Here is a 19,806-nt window from a genome sequence, read left to right as displayed (position 1 = left end):
TGGAGTGCAATGGCACGATCTCGGCTCACTGCAACCTCTGCCTCCTGGGTTCAAGTGATTCTCCTGCCTCAGCCTTCTGTGTAGCTGGGATTACAGGCACACGCCACCATGCCCAGCTAATTCTGTATTTTTATATTTTTAGTAGAGACGGGGTTTCTCCATGTTGGTCAGGCTGGTCTCGAACTCGTGACCTCAGGTGATCTTCCTGCCTCGGCCTCCCAAAGTGCTGGGATGACAGGCATGAGCCACCACGCCTGGCCTCTTTTTTTATTTTATTTTATTTGCGATGGAGTCTCACTCTGTTGCCTAGAGCGGTGGTGCAATCTTGGCTCACTGCAACCTCTGCCTCCTGGGTTCAAGTGATTCTCCTGCCTCAAGCCTTCCGAGTAGCTGGGAGTACAGGTGCCTGCAACCATGCCTGGCTAATTTTTGTATTTTTTAGTAGAGATGAGGTTTCACCATGTTGGCCAGGCTGGTCTTGAACTCCTGACCTCAAGTGGTCCGCCTGCCTGACCTCCCAAAGTGCTGGGATTACAGGTGTGAGCCACTGTGCTGGGCCACATTTATATTCATGAATGGATATTAAATTTTTTCAGGTGTTTTCTCTACATCTGTTGAGATGTTCATACAGTTTTTTTCCTTTAATAATTTCATTGGTTTTCACATGCTGAAATCAACCTTGAATTCTTGGGATAAACCCTACTTGGACATGATGTATTACTGTTTTTTTGTTTGTTTGTTTGTTTGTTTTTTTGAGATGGAGTCTTGCTCTGTCGCCCAGGCTGGAGTGCAGTGGCATGATTTCGGCTCACTGCAAGCTCCGCCTCCTGGGTTCACACCATTCTCCTGCCTCAGCCTCCCGAGTAGCTGGGACTACAGGCACCTGCCACCACGCCCGGCTAATTTTTGTGTTTTTAGTAGAGACGGGGTTTCACCTTGTCAGCCAGGATGGTCTCGATCTCTTGACCTCATGATCCGCCTGCCTCGGCCTCCCAAAGTGCCGGGATTACAGGCATGAGCCACCACGCCCGGCCTACTGTTTTTGTATATATTGCTGGACTTGATAATGTGCCTTACTTAAAAAGTAAAAATTTTTCATTTATGTTTTTGGTCTGTATTCTTTTCTGATTATGTCCTTGTCTTGCTTTGGTATCGGGGTAATACTGGCCTCATAGAATTAAGTTGGAAACTCTTCTAGGAGGGGAGCTTTACTAGTAATTGAGCTCCTACTCTGTGCTGCTTTACAGATTCCATTTCCTTTACTCCTTAGAACTATGCTAGGAGGCAGTATCGTCCCTAGTTTGCGCTAAGGAACCTTTAGGTCAAAAGGCAAAGTAATTTCTCAAGGGCACATTGCCGTCATCAGTGGAGCCAGAATCTGATTGAAAGCTCTGAGGACTCTCTAAGACCAGCCCCTGAATGCTGCCTCCCACTGATGGCTCCGTGTGGCAAGGCCGGCTGTGTCTCATCTGGTGGCAGCCCTTTGGTCTGTAGTGAGTCTATAGTGAGTCTAGTTCTGGGCCTCTTTGGGCAGTGACAGACAGATGGATTCTTCATCTTCCCTGTTTCCTGGAGTTTGAGGGGTCCCTGTTATCATTCTGCAACGAAGAAACGTTGGTGCCTCCACAGAAACCAGCTCTGGGTGGCTGCTAAGGACAAATCCCCATTATGGATAGAACTGGGAATTGCCTGGATATTCAGTATGGATAATCTCTCTCTTTCTAGGATGCTTGGATATTAATTCATCTGTGAAAGGGGCTCGTTTTGTCAGATTCTGTGATGCATTCAATATTCCACTCATCACTTTTGTTGATGTCCCTGGCTTTCTACCTGGTAAGTTTTTGACAGAGTGGGGGCTAAGAGAGTTGCCTTTCCCAGTAAGGTGCCCACTTTATTTGGAGATCTTCTTGCAGAACTCCCTGAGGACTTGTGACTTCTCCATGTATTCTGGGTGTCCAGAAGATAGGGCTATGTAAAAAATGGCCCTCTCCAGAGGTGGGAAAGACCTCACAGCTGAGAGTGGCAGGATAACCATGTGAGGACTTGTGGGTATCTAGTAACTCTTCCTCATGTCTAGGCACAGCACAGGAGTACGGGGGCATCATCCGGCATGGCGCCAAGCTTCTCTACGCATTTGCTGAGGCAACTGTACCCAAAGTCACAGTCATCACCAGGAAGGTGAGGACCTCATGTTGGAGGCCATGACCCTGCTCACTTTCCTACAGCATAGCCATGGTGGGAGGTCTGGCAGAGTTTTACCAGGGCTGGAAGGAGTACACCTTGCTCATCCTTAAAAAGATCTCTTGAGGATGTTGTTCCCAGCCCCGCAGAAATGTCTGTGCTTTTTTTTTTTTTTTTAACACAAGGGAACTGAAGGCAGCAGTGGGAAAAAGCCAGAAAAGATAATGAGCATTAACTTTGAAAGGCCTTACAGACCGTGGGCCTTCAGGAGCCCACTAGGGCCATTCTTGTTCTTTGTCCCAATTTTACCTGGTTTCCTGGGATCTTTCAGGGACATGATCTGGCTGTCTCAGGCTCTAACATTTAGCATTTGGATCTGTTTTAGGCCTATGGAGGTGCCTATGATGTCATGAGCTCTAAGCACCTTTGTGGTGATACCAACTATGCCTGGCCCACCGCAGAGATTGCAGTCATGGGAGCAAAGGTGAGGGCCTCTCGCTTTTCCCTTTCTGGGTCCAAGGACTTGACTCTACCAGTGAGAGCTCAAGGCATAGCTGGGAAATGTTGGAGAGAGGACAGGGCCCCTAGGGTGAGCCAGGACTGAGGCAAATGGGACCTAGACCTTGGCAAGTCTCCCTCCTGGGGCTACAGAGATAGCTCTGCCTCCTGTCCTATACCCTTTCTTCAGGCCCACGCTGGTGTCTTCATGCCAAGGTAGGGGGGCGGTGGCAGGTGAAAGGAAAGTGAGAGGGGTCCAGAGTGGGTTTTGAGATTGTAAGTAAAGGGGACAAAGGGTTGAGTCAACTGAAGTCACCTTCAGAAGTATTGGACATTGTCCCAACTCCACCTCAGCTTCCAGGGAGGGCCCCAGAGCTACTCTTTTAAGCTCATAAGAAGCTAAACTGTAAGTCTGACCCTAGTGACGTTGGACAAGGTACTTCCTATTGCTTGACCTATTCCTCACTCCTTCCCTGCTTTGAAGGTAGCTATTGTGGTTGAATCAGATAATTTGCAGGTCCCCTAGAGTTGACTTATAGATGCTCTGACTTGAAGGCCAATCCTTCTAATTTCCAGTTCAGTCTGGCCACCTCTGGCCACCGAATTGTATACTCAGGTCTCAGGGTACTGAAAAAGGGAAATAGCGCTTATAATTCCCCTCGATACAAGACCATGGATTTAATAATGGAAAACAGGGCTAACATCTTTGGCTTAAAGAAGTATGATGAGTGCAAACGGAGATGGTAGAATGGGCTCTGGGGAGAGAAGCTACTGGCTTTTGCCTGACTGCCCCTCACTGGGGCCACAGGGAAGCATCACATCCCGTCATGCAGCCCCTTGTGTCATGATGGTCAGCCCCAGGCAGTGCCTCCCTCTATGCTATGGCCTTTAGAGATGGCATTTCCCCCCAGTACACTGATTTACCAAGAGATTTGCAACCACACACAGTGATAATGAGTTGAAGGAGATCTGTCCAGGTTGGGACGACCAAAGACGTTCATGAACTCCTCTAATCACAGGGCGCTGTGGAGATCATCTTCAAAGGGCATGAGAATGTGGAAGCTGCTCAGGCAGAGTACATCGAGAAGTTTGCCAACCCTTTCCCTGCAGCAGTGCGAGGTAGGGGACTGTGTTGAAGAGGGCAGCTTTGTTTGTTTGGTCACTTGCTCATTCTTTCTCTACAGAAATTGTCACATAACTGCCTTTTTGCCTTTGCAGTCTAATCTGTTGACAAGTGAGGGTTGGGACTGTCCCTGGGCAGTCATCACTTAGGACTAAGGACAGTGGGCAGGCTGCTTTGGTAACCACAATTAAAACAACATTGCCGAAGTGTGTTAAATTTCTAGGTGTTGTTCCAGTTGTCTAGTGCTGTGCAGAAATTCACCCTATAACTCAGCAGCTTAAACCAACCACCATTTCCACCCGTGCTTATGGTTCTGTGGGGTCCACAATTTGGTCTGGGACCAGCTGAGTGGTTCTTGTGCTGGTCTTGCCTGGGATCACCCACACAGGTATAGCCATTCTGTGGCTTGACTGGGGCTTGACAGTCCAAAATGGCGTCACTTACTTGGTAGTTGCTGTTAGCTAGACTCACTCCCCACGTGGCCTCTCACCCTTGAGGAGGCTAGTCCAGGCTTCCTTACATGGTGTCCCGAGAGTAGCAAGGGGGCAAAGGGAAACAGGCCTAGATTTGGAAGTTGCAGTGTCATTTTTGCCACATTTTATAGGCCAAGGAAACTCACAAGGTTAAGCGAAGGAATACAAATCCACCTCTTGAAGAGAGAAGTGGTAAAGTCACGTTGCAGGACTTGTGTACAGGGATGAATTGTTATAGCCATTTTTGAAAACCTAGATGTATTTTCTTTATTTCCTATTGAATTCATTGTGGCAGGATGGAGGCACTGGAGCAAGCAGGGTTAGGGAGGGTGTCAAATTTTCCTTTTCTTGCCAAATGCTCCTAGGCCAGAAGCTGGGGAGCCGTCAGAACAGGCCAGCTCCTGGGATACAAGGGGGGATTCACAGGGCCTACCCTCTGTGTATCAGGTTGGGCACTTCTTATCTGCTGGCCCCAGGGATGTTGCCCAGACTGAGCAGAAGGTTGAGGGGTGGCATCATCGCGGGATGCAGATGATCCACTCCCTTTTCTGTGCTTCACTAGGGTTTGTGGATGACATCATCCAACCTTCTTCCACACGTGCCCGAATCTGCTGTGACCTGGATGTCTTGGCCAGCAAGAAGGTACAACGTCCTTCGAGAAAACATGCAAATATTCCATTGTAAACAAATCAAAGGAAAAGAAACCAAGAACTGAATTATTGTCTGCCCATTCACATCCCATTCCTGCCTTTTGCAATCATGAAACCTGGGAATCCAAATACTTGGATAACTTAGAATAACTAAGTTTATTAAATTCTAGAAAGATCTCTTTTGTGCCTTACTATAAAATTATTTACATTTTAAGTTGTATTTTTTGAGCACAAATTCAATTTTTTTAGGTGGAAATCTGAAAAATCAATAGAATTAGAAAAAAATAGTACACAGTGTTATCACCTAGAGCTGATTTTTATTTCTCACCTCTGGGTATTGTTCTTTTTCTCTCAAGAATTAGTTTTTTTATCCATAGGTGAGATATATAATAAGCTTTTAAGGCAAAGTATTTCTTCGGCTTAAGTTTCCTTATTTTAAAAATAGGGATAATATAATACACCCTGTCTGTCTCCTAATTCCCCCATGAATTGAGGATTCAATGTGATGTTTGCAATTGTGGTATACGTGTTTAGCCGTACAGATGCTCAGTAAGGCATAGCACCCTATGTTGACTCAGGTTATTTCCAGAAATGTGTTCTTAAAATAAAAAAAAAAACTTTTTAATTGCAAAAATTTTCAAGCTGATAGAAATGTTGCAAGAATTGTATTGTATCCACTTCACCTAGATTCTCCAGTTGGTAACATTTTCTCCATTTGCTTTATTTCTTCCATACGTAGATATATCTAATAATATATAATATGCATATAAGATATATCTAATTATATAATTATATTAATATAATTAATGTATAATTATCTCTAACATTAGAGATAATTATATGTTTATATTATGTATATATTATATATTTATATATTATATAATTATATAATTGTATAACATATACAATATAATTAATTGACCCCTTTGAAAGTCAGTTGCAGATTCATGACCCTGTGTTCCCAGAAACTTGTATCTCCTAGGAACAAGGTCCTTTGTCTTACATGGTCTGTCGTTCGTGTCGTTGACATTTTTGAGGAAAGCTTACTTGCTGGTTATTTGGTAGAGTGTCCTTCTGTTAGGGGTGTCTGTTTCCTGAGGTTTAGATTCAGATAAGACTAACACATATTCCTTTCAGTGCCTCACATTAGTAAGCATATTGTGTCAGTTTTTCCTGCTGTTGGTAACTGATTCTGATCACATGGTTAAGGTCGTGGCTGCAAAGGTTTTTCCATTGTAGTTACCATTTTCTCTTTGTAACTGATAACTAATTTGTGGGGTATTATTTAATCTTGTCTGTCAATAAACTTTCACCTGGGCCAGGCGCGGTGGCTCATGCCCATAATCCCAGCACTTTGGGAGGCTGAAGCGGGCAGATCACCTTAGGTCAGGAGTTTGAGACCATCCTGGCCAACATGGTGAAACCCCATATCTACTAAAAATACAAAAATTAGCCGGATATGGAGGTACGCGCCCAGCTACTCAGGAGGCTGAGGCAGGAGAATCGCTTGAGCCTGGGAGGCGGAGGTTGCAGTGAGCTGAGATCACACCACTGCGCTCCAGCCTGGGTGACAAAGCTAGATTCTGTCTCAAAAAATTAAATAAATAAACTTTCACCCAATAATTTTAGTATTTATTGATGATTCTTGCCTCAATCAGTGATTCTGCATTGATTATAAAATGTTGAGTTTCTAACTCTCTCATATTTATTAGTTGGAACTCTAGGTAAGGAAGAGAGCTTTCTTTTCTCCTGTTTTTGTTTTCTTAATATCATTTTGGACTTTATTTTATTTATTTGTTTTTTTTTTTTTTTTTTTTTTTGAGACGGAGTCTCGCTCTGTCGCCCGGGGTGGAGTGCAGTGGCGCAATCTCGGCTCACTGCAAGCTCCGCCTGCCGGGTTCACGTCATTCTCCTGCCTCAGCCTCTCCGAGTAGCTGGGACTACAGGCGCCCGCCACCACGCCCGGCTAATTTTTTGTATTTTTTAGTAGAGACGGGGTTTCACCGTGGTCTCGATCTCCTGACCTTGTGATCCACCCGCCTTGGCCTCCCAAAGTGCTGGGATTACAAGCGTGAGCCACCGCGCCCGGCCATTTATTTGTTTTTTTGAGAAGGAGTCTCACTCTATCGCCAGGCTGGAGTGCAGTGGCTCAATCTCGACTCACTGCAACCTCTGCCTCCCAGGTTCAAGCGATTCTCCTGCCTCAGCCTCCCTAGTAGCTGGGACTACAGGCATGTGCCACCACGCCCAGCTAATTTTTGTATTTTTAGTAGAGACGGGGTTTCACCATATTGGCCAGGATGGTCTCGATCTCTTGATTTCATGATCTGCCCGCCTCAGCCTCCCAAAGTGCTGGGATTACAGGTGTGAGCCACTGCGCCTTGCCTGGACTTGTTGATTTTTTTTAAAATTTAATGTTACTCATTTTGATGCTTAAAATCACCCGATTTGGTTAGTGGGAGCTCCTTCAAGCTGGCTCCCCAGGTCCTTTTAATATATCCCACTGAATTTTTTAGTATTTCCTTATTTTCTGACAAGATAATGCTCTAGGCTTATCTTATATTTTCCTTGCCCAGCCTGGGAATCAGCAGTTTCTCCAAGAAGTTTCTTTAATAGGTATGTAGTAGTAGTATATAGTAGTTTCTTAGTTTCTTTTAGTAGGTATGTCATTTAGAAGCTAAAATTGGCACTAGGTATTCACATCGATACTGCAGTATCATTGCTTTGAGGCATTTCAGCAGACAGAACTAGGAAAATTTATGCAAATAAGTGTGTGTATATGTGGGACACATGTATATATGAATACATATTTGTCGTACTTTTAAATCATGAGTTCATACTGAAACTTTTAATCCAGCACCATGGGTGCTTCTTTGCCTTCTCCCATTCTGTATTGTCTCTCTTACCACAGCAGTAATAACCCTGGCTCCCATTATTCTCAATATATTTCACTGATTTGCTCAGTGCTACCATAAATACAAGTTTCAGAATCACTGCAGCTCTATCAACAATAAACCTTCTAAAGTTCAAGACTTCTTTGTAGTTCATTTTGTCTTTAAACTGAAGATACATGGTTAAGTTACCTGAATTAGTAACTGAGTGGTTATCAATATGAATTAGTCCTTTTTGTTTGTAAACCACTTTAAAGCCTTTCCTCCTACACTGTTGACTTGATTTTACTAAGTTAAAACATTAATAGTTTTACCAGAACTGGAGATTAAGTTTGAGCAGAAGGGCCAACCATGGAGTGCTGATCCAAGATGCCCCCCCACCCCAGGCATCCTCTCTGGTGAAAACCCAGGGCCTTCCCACTACTGATGGCTTTCCCTTGGCTCCAGAGATCTGTAAGCACTGCTTGGACAGTGAATCATTATTTCAAGGTCAACTTAATGTGTGACTGTTTATTCTCCACTTTTCCCATTTCAAAAATATTTTCCCCTACACCCCATTCCCAGTAGCCCTTAAGAGTTTTTTTTTTTTTTTTTTTTTTCTTAAAGCATCTTTCCACTCTCCTTCAGTCACCAATCCTAGTTGGGCTCTGAGGACTTTTGCAGCAGTCTCTTCACTGATCTCTGTGGCCTCCCACTAAGCTGGAAATCCTGTTCTCAGCTACCATACTAACTCCAGATCCAGATTTTGTTGCATTCCTCTGCTCCAGCGCTACTTCCAGAGCAACCTGTTCTCCAGAGTCCTTAACCCACATAGGTGGTCCTGGACAGTCTGTCCCTCCCTTGCTTGCCTAGTGAGTTTTCTGAGCCCACAGTTCTTGTTTTTGTGATCTCTGCTATGGTCCATACAAGAGGACATACAAGCTCTTTCTTTTCTTTTTGGAGGTAAGAGTCCAAGAAGTGTTTCACCAGGTTGTGCAATCTGGATACCGAGATGGTAGAGGGGCTGTAAGATGGTAGAGGAACCAGCTCAGGAGAGCAGCTGGGCTAGCAGCTTTACGGAAGCCTTGGATGGTGGGGAAACTCTCGTACAGAAACCCAGCTGGTCAAAGAAACTCAAAGCCGCAAGACCTTGGAAGCTTTGTCAAGTGGACCAGCCTCCATGGACCACGGAATACCTTGAGAGTAATGACAGTTGGTGTGTTCTCTTGGCTGTTGTGTGGGAATGCCTTTCCCAGCTGGTGCCCTCACCTTAAAGGGAAAAAGAAAATACACTGAATTTTGTAAATGGGAAATACTTGGGTCCACTGAGCTGATAGCTGACAAGTGTCTGTCTTTAAACCGAGAGCAGGTAATATGGTGAGCTGTGGTGTAGGAAGCACTGCTAGGGTCTTGCTGGTCCTGCCCCTGCCTTGTGTTAAGCCAGTTCCTCCTGAGCTACACAGCTAACAAGTGGTGAAGCTGGGATTTGAACTCAGATGGGTTTGACCCCAGCCAAGCCTGTGTTCTAATCATTTCAAAGTACTGCCACTCAGCTGATGAGGAAGGTGAGATGGACTTCGAAGGGTTGGCCTAAGAGTAAGGGTGAGGGAGGTTTGTGGTCTGTTCTCCTGGGCTTGTGTCTCAACCCAGAAAGCTACTACATTTAGACAGCTTTCCTATCTCCTCCATGAATCTCTTGCAAAGCAGTGCCAACAGATGGCCAGTCATCTTTTTGAGTTGCTAGAGTAATGGGGAGTATATCCACAACACACCCTTCTAATGCTTGTTAGAAAGTGCTTTTGTTGCAAAGTTCTTCTGCTTCTTTTTTTGACCCTGCTTTGGTCTCTCCAGCCCAACTTTGTGCCTCTGATTGCACTGATACTTTGTCCTGGTGCTGGTGCTTAAGATGTGGTCTGCTCAGCCAAAGAAGTCTGTGAAGGATACTCACCCACATGTGGAGTTGATGAATCAGCCCTCTTCACCTATTCAACAGATGTGACTGTTTTGTCTTTCTGGTTACAAAGGATTTCTGGAGAGCTATGGCTTTACCCTTTTAGAACTATTGGTTCTCATACTCTGTGCACCTCTGATGTCAGCATGGGATTTCTACAATTCCAAGCAGGAGTTGCAGCCACTTGATAGGCAGCGCCTCAGTCTGGGGCCTCTGTGGAATCCAGCTGGCATATTCCAGCCAATGTGGCAGCCTCAATAGTTAAGTTTTGACCATGTCCCTACTGTCCTGGGTGGTGAAAATACCCCCTTTATGTGTCCTTGGGAGCAGAAAGATGCTCTTCAAAAAGTGGTGCCTGATGGTGATCTCCACAGAACAAGACACTCAGAAGGGCAGGGATAGAATCTTACCTGAGCTTGGTCTAGTATGAAAAGCCTAAGGCTGGGTGCGGTGGCCCATGCCTGTAATCCCAGCACTTTGGGAGGCCAAGCAGGCGGATTGCTTGAGCTCAGGAGTTCATGACCAGCCTGGCCAACATGGTGAAAGCCTGTCTCTACTAAAAATACAAAACTTAGCTGGGCGTGGTGGTGGGTGCTTGTAATTCCAGCTACTTGAGAGCCTGAGGCAGGAGAATCTCTTGAACCCCAGAGGCGGAGGTTGCTGTGAGCTGAGATCACACCATTGCACTCCAGCCTGGGTGACAGACCGAGACCCTGTCTTCCCGCCCCCCTCAAAAAGCCAAGCCTGAGTGGCATCAAACCTTTGTTTCCCATGAAAGTACTAGTCCCTGCTTGATGGACTCTTACCTGGGAACAGGGGCAAACAGGGAGTTACAGTCAAGCCACAAATGGGAGATTTGCAAGCCTGACCCAAGCCTGAAAGTGCTCATCTAGTCTCATACTCTTGTAACCATCAAGATGAGCTGTTACAGACCATCCTTAAATGACCTTCCTTCCTTAGCTGCCTGGAAAGCTTACTTGTTGATTTGTCTCCCACACCTTTGCCTTTTCTGCATAGGCATATTAGGCCATTTAAGGAACTCACCCCATATTGCCAGACCCATGAAGTGTGTAGGGTATGACTTCTTAAGAGGAGGTCTAATGCCAAGAGAAACTGAGAGTCTGGCTGTGTTACCTAGATTGGAGTGCAGTAGTTGTGCAATCTTGGCTCACTGCAACAAGCTCCGCCTTATGAGCTCAAGCCATCCTACCTTAGCCTCACAAGTAGCTGGTGTGCGCCACCACACCCAGCTAATTTTTGTATTTTTTGTAGAGGAGTTGCACCATGCTACCCAGGCTGGTCTCGAACTCTTGAGCTCAAGTGATCTACTCACCTTGGCCTTCCAAAGTGCTGGGATTACAGGCGTGAGCCACCATGCCTGGCTGAAAACTTCATTTCTGCAGCTGCACTGAATCTATGTGGTCTTCAAAAGGGCACTGCCAGGGTGCAATTATGCATATAAGCCCAGAGTCTCAAGCTGTGAGGACCCACGCTACAGGCCAGTGGATGTTCCCTGAATGCCTCATGCAAAACTCAGTTTGCAAGAGACTCCTTAAACCACAGATGACTTGGCCTACACACACTCCAGAGAAATCTAAGGAATGAAAGAAAGTGAGCTAGTCCTAAATTCTGCTTTCTTAAAAAAAATTAAAAAGCCAAAACAACAAAACCACCACCTCACTAATACGGTTAACTTGCTGTCATTTAACAGATTATCAGAAATTGCAAACTCTCTCAAGAGCCACAGGACAGAAAATCATCTCTTTAAAGCCATACCTGGTAGGAACAATAGGATGACTACCACAAGCCTGATTTTGAATAGTTTATTAAAGGAAAGGTGAAGCATCAGTTTCAAATTGTACAAAAGGAAAAAAAACCTCATATTGCAAATGTACAATTTACAGAATTACTAGCAAAACCAATCAAGGAGACACCGAAAATACAAAAATTTGATTGACTTCAAACTGAACTGGAAACCCATTGGAGTAGATATTTAGCCTCTTTGTGTGGCATGGTAGTCTACAATTCTGTCAGCATCTGTTTTCCATACAAGACTGTCACGCAAAGCATCAGTTTGTGCATGTGCCAGGGCACCTCATGGCTTGCTCCCCAGCCAAAACCACAGGCAGGCAGGGCTGGGGTGGACAGTTCAGTCATTCCTGCACCTTCACTTCCAGTGAAGCCCACAATTCTGGGAGAAGGTGAGGCCCCAGCTCCCCTAACTGGAGCCCAAGAATTGCTGAATTAATTAGCAGAGAAAATATTTTTGGTGACCAGGTTTTTTCAGAACTGTACAAATGTTGAGAAAAATCTGTTTTGTGTCTTTACTAAAAGGATGAATAAAATCTATCTATCTATCTTGCTTTCCCGCACAAAAGATGATCACTGGGTGTGCAGAATTTTTAAAAATGTTTGTTTTTCGTATTTGATAAAAAGGGAAAGCCTCATGATTCTGTTGCAGCTACTTTAAAAACCAGCCCAGAAACAGCTGTGGATGGACTGGTTTGGAAATAAGTGGGGTTTTTAAAACAATAGCAGCAAGTCATAAAAGTCTAGGCAGAATGTGACTCTAAACCATTGTAGACTGTCCTGAAGATTAAGAATTATTCTTAATATGCACATTTAACACTGAAATGTAGCTGTAATTCAAGGTAAGCTTAGGAACTTCACCCTCTAAGCACAGACTTCTATGCGGCACATAATTCTATAATCAATCAATCATCAGTAAACTTAATTCACAAAATTAGCGCATAAGGGTATTAAGTGCATGGGAAGTAGACACAGTTATGTTACACTTAAAATTGCTTTTGAATGATAAAGGATTTCTTCATGATTATCTTAAGAAAATGGAAGTCTGTGTAACTTGAATTTGGCAGGGCATGAAATAAGTGGTAAAAACAGCAAACTGATAACTTGAGAATCATTTTCATTTTACTGAGAATACTTTTTATTTGCTGGTAGAAGTTGCTAAAAATGCACAGAACAAATACCAATAGAAAATGCACTGTATTTGAATCTCCCTAGTCTATATAAAATGAATGGTGTACAGCATCTGTTGGAAAAATGGCTGCATGGACATTTCTTATTTTATGCCCACTTATAAATAAAAATAAACCTTTTTATTCAAGAGTATATAAAATCTGGGAATTCATATCCATATCCACAGAGGGTGTGTGGTTTTTGGCAGAGATGCACTATGTCAGAATTTCATCTTAGCTTGTCAGTGTTCTGCTCCTTCATTATTTGTGTTCCACAAAGGTCAACCAAATCCAGTGAACTCCAAAACACTCTTCGGCAATTAGGATGAGCTGCTTACTCACAGGTTTAATAAAAATGGTTAGCTTTTAAAACATAAAAAGGCAAAATGTTAAAACGGTTTTTAAGTTGTACAACAGGAAAATAAAGTTAAAAATATTTTTTTTTTTTACTCAATGTTGAGTTTTCATAAAACAGGTGTATAACAGTGTTTATCTTGACAGCTGTTTTAAAAATTTAAAATTTCTTCCTCCCTCCAGAAAAACACACACATCTGTATTGGGATAAGTCCAATAGTAGGACACAAATGATTTTCAGGTCAGTCTTTCTGAGTTGACATTCACCAACATTCCCTTGGGTAATTTACGTGCTCCTCTTCTGTCACTGCAAAAAGGGATTGACCTTAATCATTTGATTAAAAAACAAATCAGATCACATCAAAAGTGTTTTTCCCCGTACAAGCTATCACAGTATATAGGCCTCTAGCTCTAAATAATAGAGTTCCAGATTTGTAAATTTTCTTCAGACTTCAGAACATAGGCATTCCAAATCCCTAGAAAAATGATGAGAAACATAATTATTAATTTCATGCATAAACAGGACCCAGGAACCATAAATAAAAAGCAATAATTTGACATTTACTGAATCATCTTCTATGATAGCTGCAGAGTCAAAGAAGTCTGGCCTTAGCTCAGCTCTCTCTCGCCGATTTCTTGATGGAGGCTGGAAAGAGAAATCGGTTTCTTAATTTTTTTCTGAGATCATTAAGACAATGAATTGTGATAATCAGCTAATATTTCTGACAGTATCATAAATATATAGAACTGCTAAGAGTCAATTTTGAAAGGAAGAAGAGAATCTGGCTTTTATATGAAATAGATTTTTTAAAAACAGTACTTTTGGCTTTTAATTATGTTGGCAAAAACAATGCACAAAACTTTCAAACTACAATGAATAAACTGAACATGTTAATACATATAAATAACTTTGGGCCTACATGCCCAGGCCGTATCTTCCCTTTAAAGTCACAGAAAAATTACAAAATTCAGTAACTACTAGGTGATAAACCTCTGTGAATTCCCCAAAGCAGGTAGATGGAAAATTATTGGAAGGGTGGGGGCAGGGAGGTTATAGATTGGAGTAATACGATCTCATTTATATTTACAAAACTTACAAAAACTTTTCATTATGGAAAATTCACAACACACAAAGCAAAATGTTACGGGCTGAATTATGTCCCTTCAAAATGTGCATGCTGAAGTCCTAATCCAGTACCTCAGAACATGCCAGTATTTGGCGGCAGGGCCTTTAAAGAGGTAATTAAGGTAAAATGAGGTCATATGGGTGGGCCCTAATTGAATATAGTTGGGGCCCTGATAAGAAGAGGAGAGACACATATAGGAAAGACCATCTAAAGACAAAGGAAGAAGGCAGCCATCTACGAGCCAAGGAGAGAAGCCTCAAAAGAAATCACCATCTCAGGACTTCTAGCTTCCAGAAATGTGACAAAAAAATAAATTTCTGGGCCAGGTGTGGTGGCTCACGCCTGTAATCCCAGCACTTTGGAAGGCCAAGGCAGGCGGATCACAAGGTCAAGAGATCGAGACCGTCCTGGCCAACATGGTGAAACCCTGTCTCTACTAAAAAATATAAAAATTAACTGGGTATGGTGGCATGCGCCTGTAGTCCCAGCTATTTGGGAGGCTGAGGCAGGAGAATCACTTGAACCTGGGAGGCAGAGGTTGCAATGAGCCGAGATCGCAGCACTGCACTACAGCCTGGCAACACAGCAAGACTCCATCTCTAAATAAACAAATAAAAATTTGTTTACTCACTCAGTCTGTGGTATTTACTATGGCAGCTTTAGAAAATACACAGAAAAAGCAGCATGATGAATTTCTATGTACCCATCACCCAGTTTCAAAAATTGTCAAACATTTGGCCAGTCTTGTTCCACTGAGTCTCACTGTTTTTCCTTCCCTATGTAATTTTGCCTATAACTACTACAATGTGTTGCCTATAACTGATGAGAACTTTTGAAAAAAACATAATCACCATGCATTACTATTCCTGAAAAAATAAGTTCTTAGTATCACCTATGGTTAGTCCATATCTCAAACATGTCTTCTTATACTGAACAAAGAAGTCCCATATTCGGCATTTTGTTATGCTGAAGCACCGTGGATTTTTGTCAGGCTCAAATTTAAAGCACAAGAGGCCAGATACACAGTGATGCTGAAAGATCTGGTATGAGCTCTCTTCAAAGAAGGTAAAAAGAACCAGTTTCTGTTATTATCAGAATTTAAAATATGACTGCTTTGAAAGCAGGCTTGAAAAACACCCAAGCTCATCCAAATGCCCACTGTTGTTGGTCAATGTTACCTCCTCCTCACCTCACCCTTCCTCCCAGAATTCTGAGAAGAGGATAATTTTTTTTTTTTTTTTTTTTTTGAGATGGAGTTTCGCTCTTGTTGCCCAGGCTAGAGTGCAATGGTGTGATCTTGGCTCACTGCAACCTCAGCCTCCCAAGTAGCTAGGATTACGGGCATGGGCCACCACGCCTGGTTAATTCTGTATTTTTAGTAGAGACAGGGTTTCTCCATATTGGTCAGGCTGGTCTCAAACTCCTGACCTCAGGTGATCCACCCACCTCAGCCTCCCAAAGTGCTGGGATTATAGGTGTGAGCCACCGTGCCCGGCCTAAGAGGATCATCTTACACCAATGCCCCCACACATTTTAACAAAAGAAAAATATAGTGAATTTCTCTACCAGATCAATAACCATGGTGTCCTCAAATTCTTCATTCATATCTTCTAACTGGCTTCGGGATGACATCATCACATCTTCAAAGATGGGCTCAGCATCTTCCTCCATTAGACCCCGACTGGTAAGAAAAAGGTATTGTCAGAAAGCTCATCAGACTCCACCATTTGGAGTCCTGGCTGTTTCTCAGATTAAAGTTATTCTAACCAACTGAAGTATACCTTCTAATCATGACCTACAGACTACACAAATTATAGTGAACTCCAAGACAACTAAGAATCATTCCTTTGGTTCATTCAAGATTTCATCTCACACATCAAAAGGAAGTACAATTCAATAATAATGGTTGTTAACATTTATGTGTCAAGTACCCTAAAAATCTTATTGGCAATATTATCCCAATTTTACAAATGAGGAACCTGAAGCACAGATTTTTTTTTTTTTGAGACAGAGTCTTGCTCTGTTGCCCAGGCTGGAGTGCAGCTGGAGTGTAGTGGCGCACTACAACCTCCGCCTCCTGGATTTAAGCGATTCTCCTGCCTCAGCCTCCCGAGTAGCTGGGATTACAGGCGCCCACCACCATGACCAGCTAATTTTTTGTATTTTTAGTAGAGACGGGGTTTCTTAGTCTCTAAGATCACCACCTCAGGTGATCCGCCCGCCTCGGCCTCCCAAAGTGCTGGGATTACAGGCGAAGCCACCAGGCCTAGCCAGCACAGATGTTTTAGAGCTTGTCCAAGGCCATGCAGCTGCCACGTGGCAGAGCTAGGATTTAAATGCTGAAAGTGTTAAGAACTCACGCCCTCCTTTCCTATGCTGCATAGCATATCACGAATTATAATTTTAACTCCTAAGACCAAACATCAAAGAAACCCAGGTCATTTCACAAAATGATGGGCATCACATAGTTGTTACGTTCTTGTGATACTCAATGTAACACTTACACAGCATGCCTCACTCCAGTTCTCACTTTCATGTAGTTCATTCCTGTTCTGTCCTTCCGATTTAAGTCTTCTAACTTCGGCTGGCCTAACCAAGAGATCTGCATCTGAGGACTAAGAGAGGGTACTATTATTAATTTTGTAGCAGCAGATGATGAATTTAGCTAATGAGCCCCATGCTAAGAAAGCCCAGGTAGGTTTACTTAATCCCATGTTGGAGGAATTAGCTGGATTTATTCTGGTGCCTTTTTATAAAAAAGGTAGTAAGTTGCCCAAAGATATCTGTAAGTCTCCAAGAGAAGCTGGCTGAGGCTAATTGTTAGATGCTTAAACTATCAACCAAATCTCTGCCAAACAAGGGTTCTCAGACCTGTCTTGGGCGGGTGCCGCACTCACAGGTGTACCTAACTGGACAGCAGACCCCCAGCTAACAGAAATTATGTTGGCTTGGCAGCTGAAAGTTCTCCAGAATTCAACAAGGAAGAATATAGCATCTTTTCCTCAGTCTTTATTGAGTCAAATCTGCACTGTTGTACTCTAAACTTACTAGCACATGGAAGTGTGTGTAAACATGCCTCTCAGGAATTTTTTTTTTTTTTGAGACAGAGTCTTGCTCTGTCATTCAGGCTGGAGTGCAGTGGTGCAATCTTGGCTCACTGCAACCTCCACCTCCCTGGTTCAAGGGATTCTTCTGTCTCAGCCTCCCGAGTAGCTGGGACTACAGGCGCGCGCCACCACACCCAGCTAATTTTTTGTATTTTTAGTAGAGATGGGGTTTCACCGTGTTAGTTAGGATGGTCTTGATCTCCTGACCCTTGTGATCCACTCGCCTCAGCCTCCCAAAGTGCTGGGATTACAGGCGTGAGCCACCGCGCCCAGCCAGGAATTTTTTTTTTTAAGACAGGTTCTCACTCTTGTCACCCAGGCTGGAGTGCAGTGGCATGATCTCAGCTCACTACAACCTCTGCCTCCCAGGCTCCAGTGTTGCTCTCACCTTAGCCTCCCAAGTAGCTGGGATCACAGGCATGCACCACTACACCTGGCTAATTTTCTTTTTTGGTGGTGGTGTTGAGACAGAGTCTGTGTCACCCAGGCTGGAGTGCAGTGGCGCGATGTTGGCTCACTGCAACCTCTGCCTCCCGAGTTCAAGCAATTCTCATTCCTTAGCCTCCTGAATAGTTGGGATCACAGGCGTGTGCCACCATGCCCAGCCAGGAATTTTATAGGATGTAAACTTTAGTGGTTTTTTAGCCAATACAAACTGTCACATGAAGTTGTCTCTAAGTAGCTGTCTTTATATCATGTGGGGCCACCACCTTGATTAAACCTATAAACTTGGAGCAGGGAAAATAAGGCAGACCATGGCCACAGGGACTGACAAATGGTAAGGTCAGAGAGGCAGGGCAGGCTGCTAAAACAAGGAGAAACCCACCCTGTAGGAAGAGGGGTGGGAATATTGGTTAGGTCACCCATCTTGGGATGCTTGCCATAAGGCAAACCATCTTCTAGGATACTTAGCAGCACAAGAATGCCCAGTTATACCATGGGTGACAGTGAGTATCCTCTTGGATTTGAAGGCTGATCCCTTAGAGCAAAGCGGCCTTATGAAAACCCAGGATTTGATACTTCTAACACTGTCTCTATTTTCAACCTAACTAAATTTGTTGAGTTCAAATGAGAGTTCTCCCTCTTATCCATCAGAGTAATTCACAGCATTACCCAACTACACACAGAAACACAAGTGAGGAGCTCAAAGAATTTCAAAGTTGGATGGAAAACAACAATAAGATTTTTATAAGCAAAACACACCATCACCCTCTGCCTTCTCTACAATTTTCAGAGGTCTGTGTATTAGAAAACATTTTAATTACTAGCATGGAGAAAAGGTAAGACCTTGATTCTCTCTTTGAGGGCAACTATTCTCAGAATTTATCAAGTAAGATCTTAAAAATTCTTAATCCGTGAGAAGTTTGAGTTTAAAATATAAATGTAACAAGACAAAATATTAATTAAATGGATGATAAAGCTAATATAGTCTATTTATTTGGTGTTCAGACTACTGACAACTTAACATAGGCTGTTGCAGGTTTTCTTGCCTAGGAATAACTTGCATTTCTTGGCAAGTCCGAGAAGAAACAGACCTGCCCAATGAAAATGCACATGCCAACTGAAATTAGCACCTGGTGAGACACCATACATTTAAAGGTCTGTGAACTTCCAGGAACTGATATCTTAAACAATGTTTGCAGACTTTTTATAGCTCTTCTCACATAAAAGTGTTTACCCTCTGTTTGTGGCTGCTTTTATCATGAACTGACCAGTAATACGTTCTGATGAACAAATAAAGTTTTTCTTAAATAGTTTTACTTTCTTTAAAGGCTTTTTGCGAAGAAGACAAATTTTTGCTACTTACTTGTGTAAAAAGTCTGGTTCAGAACCATGTTCAGACTCAGGTTCTTGAATCTGGTCTCCCATGGGCCGGCTGTTCTCCCGCAGTACAGTGGATGTGAGTTGTGGTGCTGGCAGGGGGCCAGGAGTCTGAATCATGGTGTCAGTCCTGTTTAGCCACGTGTTATCCAGACTCTCATCTGTAAAATTCCAGTTAAGGTCACATAATGTCGTGGGTGGAGTGAACTCTGGTGGCAGTTATAGCACAGACTTGTGAAGAGTGTGGCTCTGCAGTCAGACTGCCTACTTTAAATCTCAGTTCCACCACTTACTTACATGACTTTGTGTAAGTCATTAAACTTCCAAAGTTGAGTTTTCTCATATATACAATGGGGACATCATTACCTAACCTCACGAAGTTGTAGGGACTAAATGAGGTGTGTAACCACTGAATGTTACCTATCATCACATCATCATCTCTTTAAGCCCCTCCATCTCTAAAGGTTCATTCATCCTAGAAGGGGAAGATTGCAGCCAGCCAGAGACCTCTCCTCTTTTCTTTGCTCAAGCAATAAAGGGCCTATTTCCTGGGCCTCGTAGGGGTCCCAGGCAGTAGCAATTAAAGTCTGACTGGCTTTTGTGGAGAAATAAGCAAATCCCCTTGCATAACTAGACACTGGTCAATAACTTCTTGCCAGGTTATACATGTGGA

At 43.3% G+C, this 19,806-nt stretch overlaps 2 protein-coding genes across 11 annotated transcripts in view; one reads left to right on the top strand and one right to left on the bottom strand.

Annotated features, from left to right (window-relative positions):
• Positions 1–9,108, top strand: part of PCCB (propionyl-CoA carboxylase subunit beta) — an 85,509-nt gene extending 76,401 nt beyond the window's left edge. For 3 of the 4 annotated variants that reach the window (XM_055295331.2, XM_055295330.2, XM_055295329.2), the window contains 5 exons: positions 1,726–1,833; positions 2,078–2,178; positions 2,567–2,665; positions 3,699–3,798; positions 4,838–5,559. In XM_055295331.2, coding sequence (XP_055151306.2) covers positions 1,726–1,833; positions 2,078–2,178; positions 2,567–2,665; positions 3,699–3,798; positions 4,838–4,959 — 530 coding nt within the window. In that variant the 3' untranslated portion in view covers positions 4,960–5,559. Of the gene's footprint in view, positions 1–1,725; positions 1,834–2,077; positions 2,179–2,566; positions 2,666–3,698; positions 3,799–4,837; positions 5,560–8,758 lie in introns of those variants that run through there. The other variant, XM_063611318.1, reaches the window with a different exon arrangement.
• Positions 9,109–11,555: 2,447 nt separating this feature from the next.
• STAG1 (STAG1 cohesin complex component) overlaps positions 11,556–19,806 on the bottom strand; it is a 424,583-nt gene continuing 416,332 nt past the window's right edge. For 6 of the 7 annotated variants that reach the window (XM_055295322.2, XM_055295321.2, XM_055295325.2 and 3 more), the window contains 5 exons: positions 19,120–19,294; positions 16,710–16,820; positions 15,772–15,886; positions 13,644–13,724; positions 11,556–13,554 (listed from right to left, as the gene is read on the bottom strand). In XM_055295322.2, coding sequence (XP_055151297.1) covers positions 13,531–13,554; positions 13,644–13,724; positions 15,772–15,886; positions 16,710–16,820; positions 19,120–19,294 — 506 coding nt within the window. In that variant the 3' untranslated portion in view covers positions 11,556–13,530. The remainder of the gene's footprint in view (positions 13,555–13,643; positions 13,725–15,771; positions 15,887–16,709; positions 16,821–19,119; positions 19,295–19,806) is intronic. The other variant, XM_063611315.1, reaches the window with a different exon arrangement.

Source organism: Symphalangus syndactylus, chromosome 10 (assembly GCF_028878055.3).
Source record: "Symphalangus syndactylus isolate Jambi chromosome 10, NHGRI_mSymSyn1-v2.1_pri, whole genome shotgun sequence".
Classification (NCBI taxonomy): domain Eukaryota; kingdom Metazoa; phylum Chordata; class Mammalia; order Primates; family Hylobatidae; genus Symphalangus; species Symphalangus syndactylus.
This window is presented reverse-complemented; position numbering and strand designations above follow the sequence as displayed.